The sequence below is a fragment of the Prionailurus viverrinus genome, chromosome E3 (genome assembly GCF_022837055.1).
Source record: "Prionailurus viverrinus isolate Anna chromosome E3, UM_Priviv_1.0, whole genome shotgun sequence".
Classification (NCBI taxonomy): Eukaryota; Metazoa; Chordata; class Mammalia; order Carnivora; family Felidae; genus Prionailurus; species Prionailurus viverrinus.
In genome coordinates, this window is record NC_062576.1 from 39847589 (window position 1) to 39863918 (window position 16330).

General features: G+C 61.7%; 2 protein-coding genes across 3 annotated transcripts; both read right to left on the reverse strand.

Moving 5' to 3' along the window:
* AMDHD2 (amidohydrolase domain containing 2) lies at positions 1-10677 on the reverse strand. Of its 2 annotated transcripts, none has more exons than XM_047838067.1 (11): positions 10542-10677; positions 9524-9660; positions 9305-9444; positions 2914-2968; positions 2528-2740; positions 2358-2446; positions 2108-2252; positions 1926-2033; positions 1697-1765; positions 597-698; positions 1-244 (listed from the first exon to the last, which is right to left on the reverse strand). In XM_047838067.1, exons 2-11 carry the CDS (start codon positions 9591-9593, stop codon positions 156-158), a joined length of 1080 nt encoding a protein of 359 aa, XP_047694023.1. In that variant the 5' UTR covers positions 9594-9660; positions 10542-10677; the 3' UTR covers positions 1-155. The 2 variants fall into 2 exon arrangements, with proteins under 2 accessions (XP_047694023.1, XP_047694022.1); XM_047838066.1 differs by having other exon boundaries at positions 10438-10644.
* A 118-nt stretch (positions 10678-10795) lies between these two features.
* Positions 10796-15836, reverse strand: ATP6V0C (ATPase H+ transporting V0 subunit c). Its single transcript, XM_047838068.1, has 3 exons — positions 15590-15836; positions 11679-11862; positions 10796-11529 (listed from the first exon to the last, which is right to left on the reverse strand). The coding sequence occupies exons 1-3, from the start codon at positions 15666-15668 to the stop codon at positions 11325-11327; spliced, it is 468 nt and encodes a 155-aa protein (XP_047694024.1). The 5' UTR covers positions 15669-15836; the 3' UTR covers positions 10796-11324.
* Between the last annotated feature and the right edge of the window lie 494 nt (positions 15837-16330).

Below are 16330 nucleotides of genomic sequence, written 5' to 3' on the forward strand. Positions count from 1 at the left end.
TCCCTGCGGGGTGAACGTTTATCCAGCTGCCTCCACCTGGCAGGCCTCCACCTGGGGCAGGGCTCCCACTCGCTCCCCGGAGACCAGCTCCTCGACGGCTCAGCCCTGACAGTGTCCAGCTCAGACTGGTCGTCCCTTCCAGCCGTGGTCCTCAGTCACTGCCTGGCTTCCTCCGCCTGCCACACCAACTCGCCCGAGATGTAGGTGGCCCGCACGTGGAGGGAGTCATCGAGCACCACGAAGTCTGGGTCAGAGGCGGCCGGTGAGACAGAGGCAGGGGTGGGTCCACCACCACCCCACACCCATCCAGAAGCTGGTGGGGAAACTGAAGCCTGGGACACGATCTGGGCACGGCCACCCCACCCCATCGAAGGCTGACCAAGGCCCTGGAACCCATGTTCCTGGAAGCAGGGCACAGGGGACAAAGACCCCAGCTGCCCCTCACCTGACCCGACGGGAAGAGGAACCCGGGCTGAGGTTGGTGGCCAGGTAAGGCCACCTGGGCACAGGGAAGATCCCACCTGCCCTGGCACTGTCCCGAGTCCCCGAGCCCTCCCGAGTCTTCACCGGCCCGGGTGCCCACGTCGGGCCCTGACCTGCATCAGCCCCGAAGTCCAGCGTCCCCTTGTGTTTCTCCAGCCCCAGCAGCTGCGCGGGGTGCAGGGACGCAGCCTCCAGGGCCAGCTCCACACTGCAGCCTGCTCAGGGGACACAACCGGGCAGTCACCCCCCATCCCCAGCTGGTTCCGTGGGCAGCCTCTCCCCCAGCCCCAAAGCTCCAAGTCCCAGAGAAATCCCAGGTCTCTGCAGCAGGCTGACAAAGCCCCGCCTTCCCCCTCATCTGAGGACACTGCCAGGTACCCTTTTCCTGGTCACTCACCCATCCCAGCTCTGCAGGGCTCCCCGCCTCACTGACAAATGCCCTGGACCCAGATGGCCGCAGGCCCCTCCTCCTTCCGGGTCCCGGGAAGAGCCCCCCAAAAAGAAGCAGTAGCCTGGTCATCAACGAGGCCGCCTGGTCATCAACGAGGCCACCTGGTCTTGGCTTTCCGTCCCTGCTCCCTCTCAAGAAGCCACACAACCAAATCCTTTTTTTCTGTTCCCTACCTCAACACCCCTCCCCTCAACAGACAGCCTACAGCCATTTCCTGCCTCCTGGCCTGTCTCCCTGCTGCTCTAAACAGCATGTTGAACCCGGGCACCCCCAGGTGACACCCCAGCCCCGGGCACTGCCAAGAATCCCGCAGGGCCCGGCCAACCACAGCCTCTACGAAATACCCCTCCCTGCCCCCCCCCCCCGGACACGCCTACCCCAACAAGCCTGAAGCGCTGCTCCGACCGCCCCCCTCCCCTCCCTAAAGCTCTGTACCCACGGAGTCCTGCGAATCCACAGGCCCCAGGCCGAGGGCCTTCCCGTGGGTACGGTGAGCACCCTTTTCTCGGTGCCGTGGCCTCACTGCCTATCACCCTGGGTCCCAGCCACGTGCTTGCTCCTCGCTCTCCGAACCTGCCCCTGAGCTGCTGTAGGGGGCCTCAGCCGTGTTCCTGGTGCTCCACTCCTAGGAATCCCATCTCACAAGGAGTGTCGCTGCAAGAGCCCAGGGGTCTCCGTGCTTCCCTCCAACCTCCCCCCCCCCCGACACATATGTGCACATGCGCGCACGCGCACACACCTGCCCCCTCCAGCCTCACCAACCTGTAGCCTGCAGGAAATGCCGGACGCAGACATCCATCGGGGCTATGCTGCCGCTCAGTGTCTTGGTGCCTTGAGAGTGAGAGAGCAGGTTCTGGGGGGACCAGGGGCTACTGGGCACATGGGGGGTGGGGGGCCCACAGGCCGGCGGGGAACACTCAGATGTCTGCGTCCCACAAGAGAGGCCAAAGGGCCGTTGTCGAGGAGTCAGCGGGACGAGAGGGTCACTCACCGGCCACATAGGCTGTCAGCCCGTCCACCTCCACCTCCTGCTGCCCCAGCGTGTGACGTCCATTGCCCAAACCCAGGGCGGGAACGGCGTCAGTGACCAACACCAGCCCTGCGGAAGGAAGGGGACTCAGGAGCTGCCCGGCCGAGTCCTCCCACTGGGCCCCGCCCCGCCCTGCCGCTCACCCTGGGGATGGGCCCGGTGGGCGATGCGCAGGGCGGCCGGGTTGGTGTGCGTGCCATCCGCGATCATCCCGTAGAAGATGTGGCGGCCGGGAGGCAGCCGGTCACTGGTCAGGAGCCCCACGATACCGGGGTCACGGTGGTGGAACTGGACAGAGATAGGAGGGCAGCTGAGCGACGGCAGGAGCTCTTGCGCCTACCTGCCCAGGGAGTTGCGGCGGGCGGGGGGGGGGGGGGCGCATGGGGCACTCACAGGCAGCATGGCGTTGAAGAGGTGGGTGATGAAGGTGGCCCCACTCTGCACGGCTTCCTCCGCGGCCTGCAGGTCGGCCACCGAGTGTCCTGCATAGGGGACCTGGACTCAAAGTGTGCACCCAGCCCAGGACCCCACGCGGGCCCAACCCTGGAGGTGGCAGTCCTCACCTAGGGACACACAGATGCCACGGGCTGTCAGCGCCCGGATCACCTCATGGCTTCGGCCCAGCTCGGGGGCCAGCGTCACAATGCGGACGTTGTCCAGGGGCCCGTAGGTGGCCAGCACATCGTGGAAGGCGTTGGCCTCAAAGGAGCGCAGGTGGGCTTCGGGGTGCGCACCTCGCTTCTCCCGGCTGATGAACGGGCCCTCCAGGTGCACCCCTGGGAGAAGAGGAGTGGACAGCTCCAGCGGGCCTCTGGCCCCGCAGCCCCCGCCCGGGCCCGTCACCTGCCCGACCTCCCTCCCCAGTTGGGCCTCTGGAGGGGGAAGGGCTGCCAACAGGTCCCCAAGGAGCCTCCCGGGGTGGGGGCAGGGAGAGGGGTCAGCCACTCACCGAGGACCCCTGCCCCATGGGGACCACCACTCTTCACAGGGATCTGAGGAAGGACCTGGGGGGAACCAGCTGTTAAAGCCCTGCCCCCTATGGCCCAACGCCCAGAGATCACAGCCCAGCCGAGGTCAGAGATCAGAGGTCAGAGCCCAGCCCCCTGATGGCCTTCCGTCAGATAGCAGAAGGTAGTCGAAGGCCCCCAACCAGAGTCAGGGAAGGCACAGCGCTAAGAACCATCAGGACGCGGAGGAACACGCAGGGGCGGAAGGCCAGCTGCCAGCAAGGAACAGGAATGGACAAAAGGGACCTGACCTGGCCCCGCAACGTGGCCAAAGGGTCTGGACCCGGCCAGACAGGGGAGCGGGCCCAGCCTCCTGAGCTGCAGGACCGCACACACGGCCAGGGTCAAGAGGAGGCGTGCAGTCCAGGCAGCGCGAGCACAGAAGCGGGGGTTCAGGGGCCAGAGAGGTTGGTGCACACGGGGCTGGGGGCTCAGGCGTCAAGGGCAGAGCCACGCGGTGCCTGAGCCGAACACAGGTACTCACATGACCCGTCTTGGAGGCGGGGCGAGCTGCCAGAGAAACCTGCCGCCCGCCGAAGGGCCCTGGGGCACCCCCACCCCAAACCAGATACAGCGATGCGTAAAAAGGCTGAAACCCGGGGAGCCTGATGGGCCGACACTGGGCAGGTGTGGGCAGGGGCACGTGGTGGAGACACCGAGGAAACAGGCAGCGCCTTGAGAAGCGGGGGCGGGGGCGGGGGGGAACCACAGACACCATTAAAGAGCAGCTGGGCCCTGAATGTGCCCTGCCAGCAAACCGGAAGGGCTCCAGGCGAGGAGTGGGTGGAGGCACACCCCCTGCGATTAGGTTAACACTCTCAGCACGGAGCCAGTGAGGCTGTCCCCTCGGCCCAGGGACCTCAACTAAGGGCGCCCCCAGGAGCCCGCCCCAGTCTCAGGGCTCCCAGCAGCCTGCTGGCGCCTGATCTCAAACACAGCCGACGGCCAAGGCTCAGTGGCAGCTCGGGGAAACCTTGGGGAGACAGAGGACGAACAGGGCAGGGCCGGCAGGGATGGGAAGACACGTGAGGAGTGGTCCTGCACCCGTGAAACAAGAAGACAGGGTCAGAAAAAAACACTGAGAGAGAAAGTGAGCTCTTCCCATTAAAAGTATGTGAGGGACGCCCGGGTGGCTCGGTCGGTTAAGCATCCAATTCATTTTTTTTTTTTTAATTTTTTTTTTCAACGTTTATTTATTTTTGGGACAGAGAGAGACAGAGCATGAACGGGGGAGGGGCAGAGAGAGAGGGAGACACAGAATCGGAAACAGGCTCCAGGCTCCGAGCCATCAGCCCGGAGCCCAACGCGGGGCTCGAACTCCCGGACCGCGAGATCGTGACCTGGCTGAAGTCGGACGCTTAACCGACTGCGCCACCCAGGCGCCCCTAAGCATCCAATTCTTGATTTCGGCTCAGGTCGTGATCTCGCAGGTCATGAGATCAAGTCCCACACGGGGCTCTGCACTCACAGTGCAGGATTCTCTCTCTGCCTCTCCCTTGCTCACACTTGCTCTCTCTCTCTCAAAATAAGTAAACAAATACTTAAATAAGAAATAAAATAAAAAAATACAACTTGAGCAATAAATAAATAAAAAACAAAAAAAAACCCCAAAAAACCCAAGTCAAGAACCAGAACATAGAAACACAGGAAACACTCAGGAAGCAGAGTCGCAGAAAGAACCAGAGACGCCATCCAGGAGGCCCAACCACGGAATAATGACTCCCAGGAAAGACGACAGAGAAACGAGGGAGAAAAATCACACACGTGCTGTGATCAAGGAACGCAAACAAAACCAAAACCAAACTTCAGACCGACAGGGTGTGCCAATGGCCGGCACAATAGATAACTTCCCCACAGGCCCCACACGTGTCACCCTCAGACTTCAGAACCCGAGGCCAAAGGGAAGATTCCACGAGCTTCCAGAGGGAAGAAATAAGTCATGCACAAAGTATCAGAGGTCAGGTGGCTTCCGCCTTCTCACCAGCAACCCTGGAAATGAAAAAACAATACAGCAACGCCTTTAAGAATTCTAGGGGAGGGGCGCCTGGGTGGCGCGTCCGACTTCAGCCAGGTCACGATCTCGCGGTCCGGGAGTTCGAGCCCCGTGTCGGGCTCTGGGCTGATGGCTCGGAGCCTGGAGCCTGTTTCCGATTCTGTGTCTCCCTCTCTCTCTGCCCCTCCCCCGTTCATGCTCTGTCTCTCTCTGTCCCAAAAATAAAAAAACGGTGAAAAAAAAAATTTTTTTTTAAATAAATAAATAAGAATTCTAGGGGAAAGTCACTTCTAACCTACGCCCAATCAAGAGAATAAAAACCTCGTTAGACCTTCGAGATCTTGAAAACTTTGCTCTCTGCGCCCCCGTCTCTAGCAGAAGCTGGTGGATATGCTCCAAAACAAAGGCAAAAACCAGCAAAGACAAAGGCACGGGAGAGGGGATAGAGGCCCAGCAGAAAGACGCCAGGGGACCCCCCCCCCCCCCCCAGGTGACGGGAAGGAGCTCCCAGGACAGCTCGGTCCAGGGAGGCCGGCAGCCAGGGCCGCGGAACAGGTCCCTAAAGCTGCCGAGGGAAAACGACGTTGATAGAGCGCTGGGCGCACCCACACGTCCCGCAAGAAGAGTGAGAAACGGGCAGAGGCGGGGAGTGGAGTCGCCAGCTGAGAGAACAAACAAGGAGTCCCAAAGACACAGGGCAGACGGGTAAGAAAACGGGTCAGCACCGAGTCCTTCGCCCAGTCCTGCCGGCGGGTCTCCCCAAGTCGGCAGGCTGCTACCCGGGGAGGGCGGGGGGCCGGAAACCCACGAAGAGGAGTCTAGCCTCAGCTCCGCTGGTGGAAGCAGACACCCCTGTTCACTGCCCTAAACCGGCCTGGAGCTTAGACAGGCGAGAGCAAATTCCAAGGACCAGCTGAGCTGAAGGTGACCGTCTCCAGGTGGGAGCTGGTGGGGGCAAAGGGCTGCTGTTTCTCCTAACAAGCCAGGAGATTCGTGTAAGTTCGCTAAAAATTAAAAGCAAAACAAACCAAAAGGGGCGCCTGGATGGCGCAGTCGGTTAAGCGTCCAACTTCAGCTCAAGTCATGGTCTTACAACTTGTGAGTTCGAGCCCCACATCGGCCACTGTGCTGAGGATGAGGACCCTGCTTGGAACTCTCTCTCTCTCCGCGCCCCCCCCCATCCTCCCCTGCTCTCTCTTTCAAAATAAATAAATAAACTTAAAAAAAAAAAAAGGTAACGGCTGAGTTTTTCGGGAATAGATTTTTTGCTCGCGAACACACCCTCTCGAGCCTCGCCCTCGGCCCATCTGTGGAGGACAGGCCCACGTTCCACCAGGTGACCCCGTCGTGCCCAGTGTCAGGTCCCGTCCTGAAGCTCTCTCCAAGTCTTCCAAGAGAGCTCGGTGCCAGACACGGGGCTACGGTCAGACGGCCGGGGAGGGGATACCCCAGCCCACGGGGCAGATGAACTTGTGGGTGAATCTCCGGATCCTGTCTTTCCGGGGAGCCCGCCTTGTGACACGTTCTATGGGGTTCTGCACGCGGTCCGCACGGGGACTCCCGCACAGGGAGAGGGGCCCCTCTCGATGCCGTGCCCGCCACTGGCTGTTGTCCCCACCCAGTCTCACAGGCGCCACTCTCACGCGGATGCCTCCAGGAAGGTACGCGGCCCAAGTCCAGGTCTCATGTTCTGAGCCCGAGGTGAGGTCTGAACCCGACGCACGGGGTTCACTTCGTACTTCGAAACAAAAGTGAGTTTGACGAGGGAGAGACAGAGAGCGCTAAGTGGGGAGAAGGCAATGAACGACAGCATGGACGGCAAGAGAATGGGAAAGGTCAAAGTGCAGAGGGCATGGTGAAAGCCTGGCTGCCGCCTGAGGAGGTAGCAGGTCTTGGCTAAGCACACGATGGACCAGAAGCCGAGAACACTCCAGCCAGAGCTTCCTCCTGGGAGAGTATGAAAGGGTACGCCTGAAAGAGGCCCCCAAAAAGAGCAGGTGGTCTCAGTGGGCCAGAACACGATGCTAAGGGATCCGGGTAACTTCTGACAGAGCAGCAATCCAGTTCTGCCCAGTGTGAGCCAGCCCTGGAAGAAGGTGGGTGGACGGGAATCGGGGAGATACCTAAGCGAACGGCCCCGTGGCGTCTGAGATGACACTGGATTAAATTTCCACATTCACGGCCTCCGAGATTTTACTTTCTGCTGTCCAACGCCTTCATCCTGCGAGTGTTTGTGGAGACTGACAAGTAGCAGCAGGAAGCCATAAACCAGAGAGGTGCCTGGGGGGCTCGGTGGGTTAGGCATCTGGCTCTTGCTTTCGGCTCAGGTCATGATCTCACGGCTTGCGAGGTTGAGCCCCACGTCGGGCTCTGTGCTGATAGCACGGAGCCTGCTTGGGATCCTCTCTCTCTCTCCCTGCCCCTCCCCGGCTTGTGCACCCACGTTCTCCCTAAATAAGTAAATAAACATTAAAGGAAGAAAAGAAAACATAAGCCAGAAATCCGAGTGACCAGAAACTCCCTGTCCTAAAAAAAAGAGGTCTCACAACCTGTATCACGATGGTCAAATGTGCTGTCGAAGCCACGGGCACAGCAGAGTCACAGCTCCAAAGAGCAGGCAACAGAGACAACAAGATAAAACAGGGCAGAAGGCCTGGGAACAGGAGAGAGAATGGCCCAGAATAGCTGGACCATACGTGGGGAGAGGGCCGAGGCTGGGGTGGCTAGGGAGGGACTGCTCAGAAGGGTAAAAAGGGGGTGAGGGCGCCTGGGTGTCTCAGTCAGTTAAGCGTCCGACTTCGGCTCAGGTCACGATCTCACGGTTCATGGGTTTGAGTGGTTAGAGCCCCGCGTCGGGCTCTGTGCTGACAAGTGCTTCGGATTCTGTGTCTCCCTCCCTCTCTGCCCCCTTCCTGCTCACGCTCTGCCTCTCTCTCTCTCAAAAATAAACAGACATTTAAAAAACAAACAAAAAAAGAAGGATAAAAGGTGTGGGGCTGAGTGATGTGCTATGCCCTGTCCCCTGGGAAGGCCGCTGCGGCAGGACTCGGAGCAGGGCCGGCAGTTGGGAGACTAGGCCACAGGCAGGAAGCCTCACTGGTAGGTCCCGGGAAGGGGGAGGACAGCAAGGCGGGCACGTTCCCAGATTCCAGGCAAGAGAAATCAGGGGTTGACGACCAAGAGAAAAAACACAGAACCAGGTGGCTTGAAGCAGGAAGATGAGCTTAGTTTTTAACCGCTGACTTTGTGATGGGAGGCCTGGGAGAAATTTCCAGAAAGATGTCCACACATGACAGCGTACCGAGTGTTTAAGAGGTACCTCACACAGCGCTGCCTGCCCCACAACCCCAGGAGACGGACGTGGTGCTCATTCCCAACTTGGATTTGAGAAAACGGAGGCTCAGAAAAAAGTCAGGATGGTCTCGTGTCCCCCAGATGACAGATGAACTTAGGGGGCCAGGACCCAATCCCAAGCCCACACTCAAACTCCCGCAACACCCAACTCCAACTGTGCGTCCACACACCCAGGAGGGACCTCCCCACCCATGACCGGCAACATGACCCATAATTGCAAAAAAAAGCCCTGTACTGGAGAAAACAACAACGCTGGGGGGGGGGGGGAGGTTAAAGAGTACTGCCCTTCCCCAACTCGACTCGGGTAAGGGGACGTCCACGCTTTTCAAAACGCACTAAGCATCAAGCGGTAAAGAGGCATGATGAATACCACCTGCTTTCTGGCGGTTGCCATGTAAAGTCACGGCCCCAAAGAAACCCGACAAGATGGTGGGGTGAAGAATAAACCCGGAGAGCCCGCCTGGGTGAAAATGTCTATAGGGCCATACAGAGAAGAGAGGAAGTGGAAGGGTGTGTGGGGGCCACAAGAGCAGCAGCGGGGACGGAAGGGGGCGGCAGGGGCAGACAACGAGCTGCTTTCTGGAAAGCACATTCAGTGGAGTCACACAGCACAGACAAGTTGGGGGGGGATGAACCTGAGGAGATGGTACAAACGTGGCAATCCAGAAAGTCCCAGCGATCGGTTTCTGGAGCCAGGAGGTGGCCAGGGTGCGAGACGGAGAGGACGTCTAGCCCCGAAGACACCTCAACAATAAACATGAAGGCCTGTGGGAAGGGCTGCAGAGGCAGTGACCCCCTGCGGGCGGGGGAACACCAAAGGAGAGCCTAGGGGCAGGACCCCGGACCCCAGGCCCCAGGGGGGTGGGGGAGGCTAAAGGGTGAGGCCAGACCCAAGTGCCAAGGGGTTTGTGGCAGGAAAAGTTTGAAAATTAAAGGGGTGCTACTGTTGAAGCCCCCTTCCCTTGAGACCGGAAGCCTGACCTCACCTTGTGATAAACCTCCGGTGGCGAGGTGACCAAAGTGGGGCAGAAGGAGGTGACTCCATGCGACAATATCCTCTGGGCCACCAGGGCGACCCCCGAACCCACGTCCTCCGTGGCCTGAGAGAAGTCAACGCCAAATCCACCTACGGCCACAAAGAGGAAGGTTGCACGGTGCCCGGACCACCTTCTCCGGGTCCCTGTCCCCTAAGCCCTAGACCGCACCATTGATCTGCACATCGATGAAGCCAGGCGCCAGGATGCAGCCCCCGCAGTCCCGCTGCTCATCCGCCATTCGCCGCTCCTCGAAGAACAGCTTCTCCGGGTCCAGAATGCGGCCTCCGCGCACCCACAGATCCTCCCTGCGGCCAGAGCCGGACGGAAGCTAGGATGGCCGGTCCCTGGGCCCACCAGAGCAGTGCCTGAGCCCGCATTCCGACCCCGCACCCGGCTCGGCTCCGGGCCCCACTCCAGCACCGCGCGACCCCGCACCCCGCGTCCCCACTTCAGCAGCTCCCGCACCCTGTGCCCCACCCGGCCCCGGGCCCCACTCCAGCAGCTCCCGATCCCCCGGCCCTGCGCCCCACCCGGCCCCGACGCGCACTCTAGCACCTCGAACCCCGAGCCCCGCCGGCCCCGGGCCCCACTCCGGCAGTGCCCGGCCCCGCATCCCGCGCCCCACTCCAGCACCTCCTGACCCCGCATCCCGCGTCCCACTCCACAACTGCCCGGCCCCGCACCCCGCCGGCCCCGCACCCCGTCCAGCAGCTCCCGCACCCCGCGCCCCACCCGGCCCCCGGGCCCCAATCCAGCAGCTCCCGACTCCGCATCCCGCGCCCCACCAGCCCCGGGCCCCACTCCAGCAGTGCCCGGCCTCGAGTCCTGCGCCCCATCCCAGCGGCTCCCGATCCCGCGCCCCACCGGCCCCACGCTCCACTCCAGCAGTGCCCGGCTTCGCGCCCTGCGCCCCACTCCAGCAGTGCCCGGCCCGCACCCCGCCGGCTCCGCACCCCATCTAGCAGCTCCCGTCCCCGCACCCCACCCGGCCCCGGGCCCCAAACCAGCAGCTGCCGGCTCCGCACCCCACGCCCCGCCCGGCTCCCGGGCCCACCCCCGCAGCGCCTGACCCCGCACCCCACCTGAGCAGCGCCCGCCCTCGCAGGATGCGGCAGTTGGTGAACTGGAGCACCGGGGCCCGCCCCTCGCCCTGTGCGTCTCGCATCGTGAGCCACCGGAGCCCCACCGAGCGGGCGCCGCCCGGAGCCCCGCAGCCGAAGCCCGCTCTCCCGCTCTCCGCGCACTCGGCCGACTGCGGGCCGCCGGGCTCCGGCCGCACCCACGTGACCCTCAGCTGACTGAGGCGTGCCACGTGACCGGCCGGTCCACGTGATCAGGCCGCCCACGTGACCGGCACGCCCCTGGGCCGGCAGGGCCGCCGCGGCCGCCCCCGCCCCGCCCCCGCCGGGCCCGGGCCCACACAAGCGGTCCACACAGGCGTCCAGTCACAACCGAGAACTTTATTGGACACGGCTCGGCTCCAGGACCTCGCAGGCCCAGCACACTGGCCCGCGGCCCCCGACAGCCAGGGCTGGAGGAGGGTGGTTCGATCCAAAGAGTCTCGGAGCAAACGGCAACCCCACAACGCAACACTCGACCTAAGATTACTATATAGTTGGGGACGGAGGGCTGCTCCACAGACGTATGAACAGATCAAATCTTTATAAATAAGAAACATCCAGTGAAGAGAAAATGACAACTCTAATTCACCCTTCTACAGAGCGCTCTAGGGCAGATGAGTGGGGGCGGCCGGAGGCCCGGATGGGTAAGGAGTGGGCCCGGATGTCCACGGCACGGGGCGGGGCGGGGGCGAGGCCGGGGTAGCAGACAACGGGCACTAGGACACTGCGCATTTACAAGACCGACTACTGGGGGGGCGGCGGCCCCGTGCGTGTGTGTCAGGCTGTTCATTTCGGAATGAGGGGTGGTCTTTACATCGTGTTCTGTGGCTGGTGCGCTCGGAGAGGGGCTACTTTGTGGAGAGGATAAGGGCAACGATGAGACCGTAGAGGCCGAGCACCTCGGCGAAGATGAGGATCAGGATCATGCCCACGAATAGCCGGGGCTGCTGGGCAGTGCCACGCACACCAGCGTCCCCCACGATGCCAATGGCAAAGCCAGCTGCCAGCCCGCTGAGGCCCACGCTCAGGCCAGCACCCAGTTGGAGGAAACTCCTGGGGGAGAGAAGACACGGGATAGACGTCAGCCACCTGCCAGGGGAAGCAAGTCACCAGCCCGACGCCCCCTCCCCAGCCCTCCCAGCCCCGGGCAGTGGCCTCGCCCGAGGCAGGACATGACCTATGGGGAGGGGCCCGGCACTCACCTGTAGAGAGTGATGCCATCATTCAGGGAATTAGCGATGAGGACGGCCACCACCAGCCCGTAGATGGCGATGATACCAGCCATGACCACTGGGATGATGGACTTCATGATCAGTTCTGGCCGCATGACAGACATGGCCGCGATGCCAGTGCCACTCTTGGCTGTACCGTAGGCGGCACCCAGGGCTGTGGGGAGGGGGCAGGAAAGGCAAGGTGAGCTCAGAGCACCTGGGGCCAGGACCCTGGGGGGAGTAGCTGTGGCACAGCCGAGAGACGCCGTAAGTTATCACCGACAAGGTGAGATGAAGCTGGCACCCAGCTCAGGGCAGGAGGTGGCCCTCGGGGGCAAGAGCTACAGCTGGGCACGCAGGGAGCTCAGGCAGCTGTCTCCTTCCTCCAACAGAGGCCCTTAACGGCTGTCCCGCCTATCTGGGCTCCTGCTCCGCTGTCTAACCTTGGCCCCAACCTCCCAGAGACCCCAGTACAGCTGCCCACGGCCTAAAAGGTGGAGCTCTGACAGGCCCAGCAGAGCAGCCCAGTCACATGGAGAGAAAGCTGAGGGCATCCTCAGGCACACAGCAGGACTAGGCTCTCAAGTCTGGAAAGAATCCTCTCTGCCATCACCCAGGTGGACCATGAGGCCTTGACAGACCTCCCAGAAGCACGCCTGCATGCACAGAGGCCTTGGGCTCACTGAAGCCTAGATTCCCACCCCCCCAGACCTCCAGCAACGAGGCATGGGGGAACGGGAGGACGTCCGGTCTCCTCTGATGGTACTCCGCCTCGCTCTTGGCCAGGGTGTGCTGCCTTCCTCCAATCTCCCTTCTCCTGGCCTCCACGCATGGAGTAACTTTTGCACAGAATAGAGCCACAGCGGGCCCAGGTGGCTCTTCTGACTCCCGCCCTCCAAGGTCTTGCTGCACTGCTTGAGCAAAGGATAACATGGCTCATGGGTTTCAGAAAAGATGTGGACACTCCTGACCATTCCTCTGCACGTTTTATTCACCTATTTGGGCCACAAAAAATGCTTCCTCTCTGTGCTCATCACTGAGCAGGGAGGAAGTCAGAGGAGCTCTGGCTTCCCGGGGCTCCAAGCCCGGTGAGGAAACACACATGGCCGCTCCAAGCACAGTAACACGTTCTAGAAGAGTGGGGAGGCCCGTGGAGTGGGGGAAGGGCTCCATAGAGAAAGTGACGTTTGAGGAAGAGGCTTGAGTGAGCAAAAATGATTGCAGACAGCACGCACGAATGGAGACGTCCCCCAACGAGGCATCACACTGGGAGCTAGCAGAAAGAGAAAAGAAGTAGGGGTGGGAGCAGAGGGATTTCCACTCCAACACCACCACGCCCAGACACTCGGCACCTTTAACCTGGGGCTCAGGGCTGGTCTTCACAAAGCTCTTCCGGGAACTCTCCTGGTTGCAGTGCATTCTGGGGGCTGCTACTGCAGGCCCCGCACCACATCAGGCTATGTCAAGTGCATGCAAGGAGCCAGTGCCATGGTTTGTCACTCAAGCGGGAGAGCACAGGCGATGAGTGTCACTGAGTAAGGCACCGATTACTGGGAAGTTAGCATCCCAGGTAGCAGGACACGGCCAGAGGTGGAAAGTGAGCGGGGCCCTTCTCCAGAAGGCAGCAGGGAGATCGTGTGGCTGAGGGTGGGGCCGCCACGACAGGAACAAAGGGAAGAAACAGGGCTGACCATCAGGATGGAAAAGCAGCCTGGCCTGGGCAGCAGCAGGTGTCCCGGAAAACCCTGGATGCCAGCTCTGGAGGCCAAGCCTCACCAGGTCCCAGATTGAGCAGGGAACAGAAAGAGTGCAATCAGGAGGCAGTTCCAAGAACAAAGCACCAAACGCAGGGTGCCTGCCAGCAGGGAGGAAGTCAGAGATTACGGTAAAGGAGCAAGTGACAAACTTGTGGAAGACTTGATGAAGAAAGAGTTGACAGGACTTCTGTCACAAGAAAAAAGGGGAAGCAGGAAGGAGATCGGGCCCCACAGGAGCAGGCAGCACCAATCCTCAGGGGCCTGGGGCAACAAAAAAGCCCTAGACCAGTGATACCCTGTTCTCAGTAACTTCCAGAGACCTGCTTTCTGATCAGGCTCCATCTGAAAGTATCAAGTTAAGTTCCAGAAAAGGAAGAGATGTACCTGATGACTAGAGCAGGCCAGGAGCTGGGTACAGAAAAAGGGCCCAAGGGGCAAACTCAGGGCTTTGGGAACAAGCAATGACAGCCAGAATTCAAGGAATTCTGGAGCGGGAATGTCTTGTTTTGTTCACCGATGTTCCCCTGTGCCTGGCACACAGTAGGAGCTCACTCGACATTTGCTGAATGAATGAATGACAGCCATAAGTAACAACGCACACATGGCCAGGCACAGTAGAATCTCAAGAACTGTGGAGGCAAAGAGCAGAAAAGGGGTGGGAGGTTACAGCAGCCTGTCCGTCCGGAAGTGCTGGAAAGCAGACAGCCCCTTAAGATGTGGAAAGAGCAGGGTTAGCTGGGAGAGAAGGGGAAGTCCAGACCACTTCTCCCACCACAAATGACCCCTTATGTGCACGTGATGGGAAGGGCAGGGTAGGGCTCACTCAGCAACTCATGACTGGCAGACAGGCCCAGGCAGAGGGCGGCCCTCAAGACAGCAGAGTCCCCAAGCCCCCACCTCACAAGTGTTTACAGACAGCACAGGCTGTTTGGAGTTCAAACCCGCCACATACTTGCACAGGGAGCCTCCCCAGCCCACCAGGTAGGGTGGGGCAGGGCGGGGTCATCCAAACCAAAAACCAGACCTACCTAAGGAGGCCCAGAGGAGACCAGGCCAGACCAGTCTACAGGCTTGCAGCAGACTAGGACTCACCTTCCTGGGTCCCACATTCTTGGGCCTGGCCCACGTGCCTTTCTCTCAGGTAGACCAGTTTTCACCAAATTCAACACCCATTACCGTCAAGACCTAACTTCAAAAGCAGGGTGCCATCAAGAACCTGGAAGGCCCCTTCTCTTTGCCTAGGGGAGCCCTCCCAATTTCGGACCTGAGAAAAGGGAAGTCATTCATTCATTCATTCATTCATTCAGGCCTGAACCAGACGACTCCCTCCTAAGGACAAAGACCCAATAGGACACTCTATGCCACTCTCTCATTCACCCAGAAGTAGACCCCCCGACAAGCGTGCACACACATAGCACTGATGCTGGCCTGCTTCCCAAACACCCGTCCTTCGCCCTTAGCCTGTCCAGACCCCTGCCCCAATCCACACAATCCTAGCCCTGGGCTCCTGCCAGACGTCAGGACCAACCCCTCTGCCCCATTTTCCCAAACAACCCACACATCCCACAGGGCTACGGGGAAACAGTGACAGGCCGTAACCGGAAGCACCTGCCTCTGGGTACAGACCCACCTGACCCCCGTCGGGGGCGGGCCGCCACAAGGGCGAGAGGTGTGTACCAAGGAGGGGAGCGCCAGGGCCTCATCCCCCGACACCCCCGCCGAACAGGGGGAGCTTCCCGAGGTGTGATGTCACACCTGCCCGCAGGATGGCGGTGGGGGGGTGCGGAGCAGGCGCAGGACCGCGCGCCCCCACCCCAGCCTCCCTCCCGCCTCTCCTAAGGGCTAAGATGGCAGCGGCGCCGCCGCCCCACCCCCGCACCTACACTGACGGCGGCAGGGCTGCCGGCCCAGGATCCCCGGGAGACCCGTGAGACCCGCACCCCCGCCCAGCCCGCAGGCCCTGCGACTCGCAGCCCTCGGGGCCCCGACCCCCGCCCGCGGTCACGTGAGGCTCGGGACCCCCCCCCAACAGCTCGGAATTACGTCAGCGTGACGTCACACCAAGAACCCTAGGGCGACGCGGGCATAAGCTCCGCGAGTCCCGGCGCCCCCAGCCTCCCGAGTCCCTCCTGCCTCGGCGCTCACCGCTGAAGACCATGGCGGCCGAGGCGCCCATGACCGCGAAAAAGGAGGCGTACTCGGGGCCGCTCTTGGCCTCGGACATGTCTGCGGGTGGGGAGAGGGCGAGCTCAGCGGGCCAAGACGGGGGCGAGGACGGGCCGGGCACGGCAAGCGAGCGCAAGGAGAGCAGTCAGGCGGCTGCGAAGGCGACCCGGCCCGTCAGCGGCTGCGCTCTAAATACCAGCACCGCAGAACAAAATGGCGGCCGCAGCCGTGTCACATGACCCGGGCTCCGCCCCTTCGGGCTATACCACTTCGTGCAGGCGGGGGGCGCCACGGCTTGGTACGCCCTAGCGGCCCTCTGACTGCTCCTGCACCGTGCCGCCGCCCAAGCGACCCGGACTCAGGCGTTCTGCCCCACCTCGGCCTCCGCGGACGCGGAGCCGGGCGCTGGCAGCTTCTCGCACCCCTTGGCGTTGGGCCCGTCCGGCTCCCGGGCGGGGGCGGGGCGGTGGCCCTCGTATTAGCATATGGGGCGGGGCGTGGGGCGCCCCGCCTCCTCTGCGGCTGCGAGGCGCCAGCTGGTGCGGCTTTCCTTTACGTTCGCCGAGTCGATTCGGCGGCGAGGTTCTCGCGGCCTTTCTCCGGGCACCCGGGACCGAGGTCTCCCCGGGAAGTCTTCATACTTCAGACGGAGTATGAACAGACGGAGCCGAAACCCCAAGGCCTGGGCGTCGGCCTTTTCTTCTGCTCCGGTCCCCAGGA

Bases quoted from the DNA above. Each gene is read 5' to 3' on its own strand.
- AMDHD2 (XM_047838066.1), bottom strand. From the start codon at position 10,520: ATGCGAGACGCACAGGGCGAGGGGCGGGCCCCGGTGCTCCAGTTCACC. The intron at 2,741-2,913 runs GTGAGTGGCTGA...CTCTTCTCCCAG, and splicing joins CCATGGGGCAGGGGTCCTCG to GGGTGCACCTGGAGGGCCCG. The intron at 245-596 runs GTCAGGGCCCGA...CCTCTGACCCAG, and splicing joins GGACTTCGGGGCTGATGCAG to ACTTCGTGGTGCTCGATGAC.
- ATP6V0C (XM_047838068.1), bottom strand. From the start codon at position 15,668: ATGTCCGAGGCCAAGAGCGGCCCCGAGTACGCCTCCTTTTTCGCGGTC. The intron at 11,863-15,589 runs GTGAGCGCCGAG...CCCTCCCCACAG, and splicing joins GGCCGCCATGGTCTTCAGCG to CCCTGGGTGCCGCCTACGGT. The intron at 11,530-11,678 runs GTGAGTGCCGGG...TCTCTCCCCCAG, and splicing joins GATGGCATCACTCTCTACAG to GAGTTTCCTCCAACTGGGTG.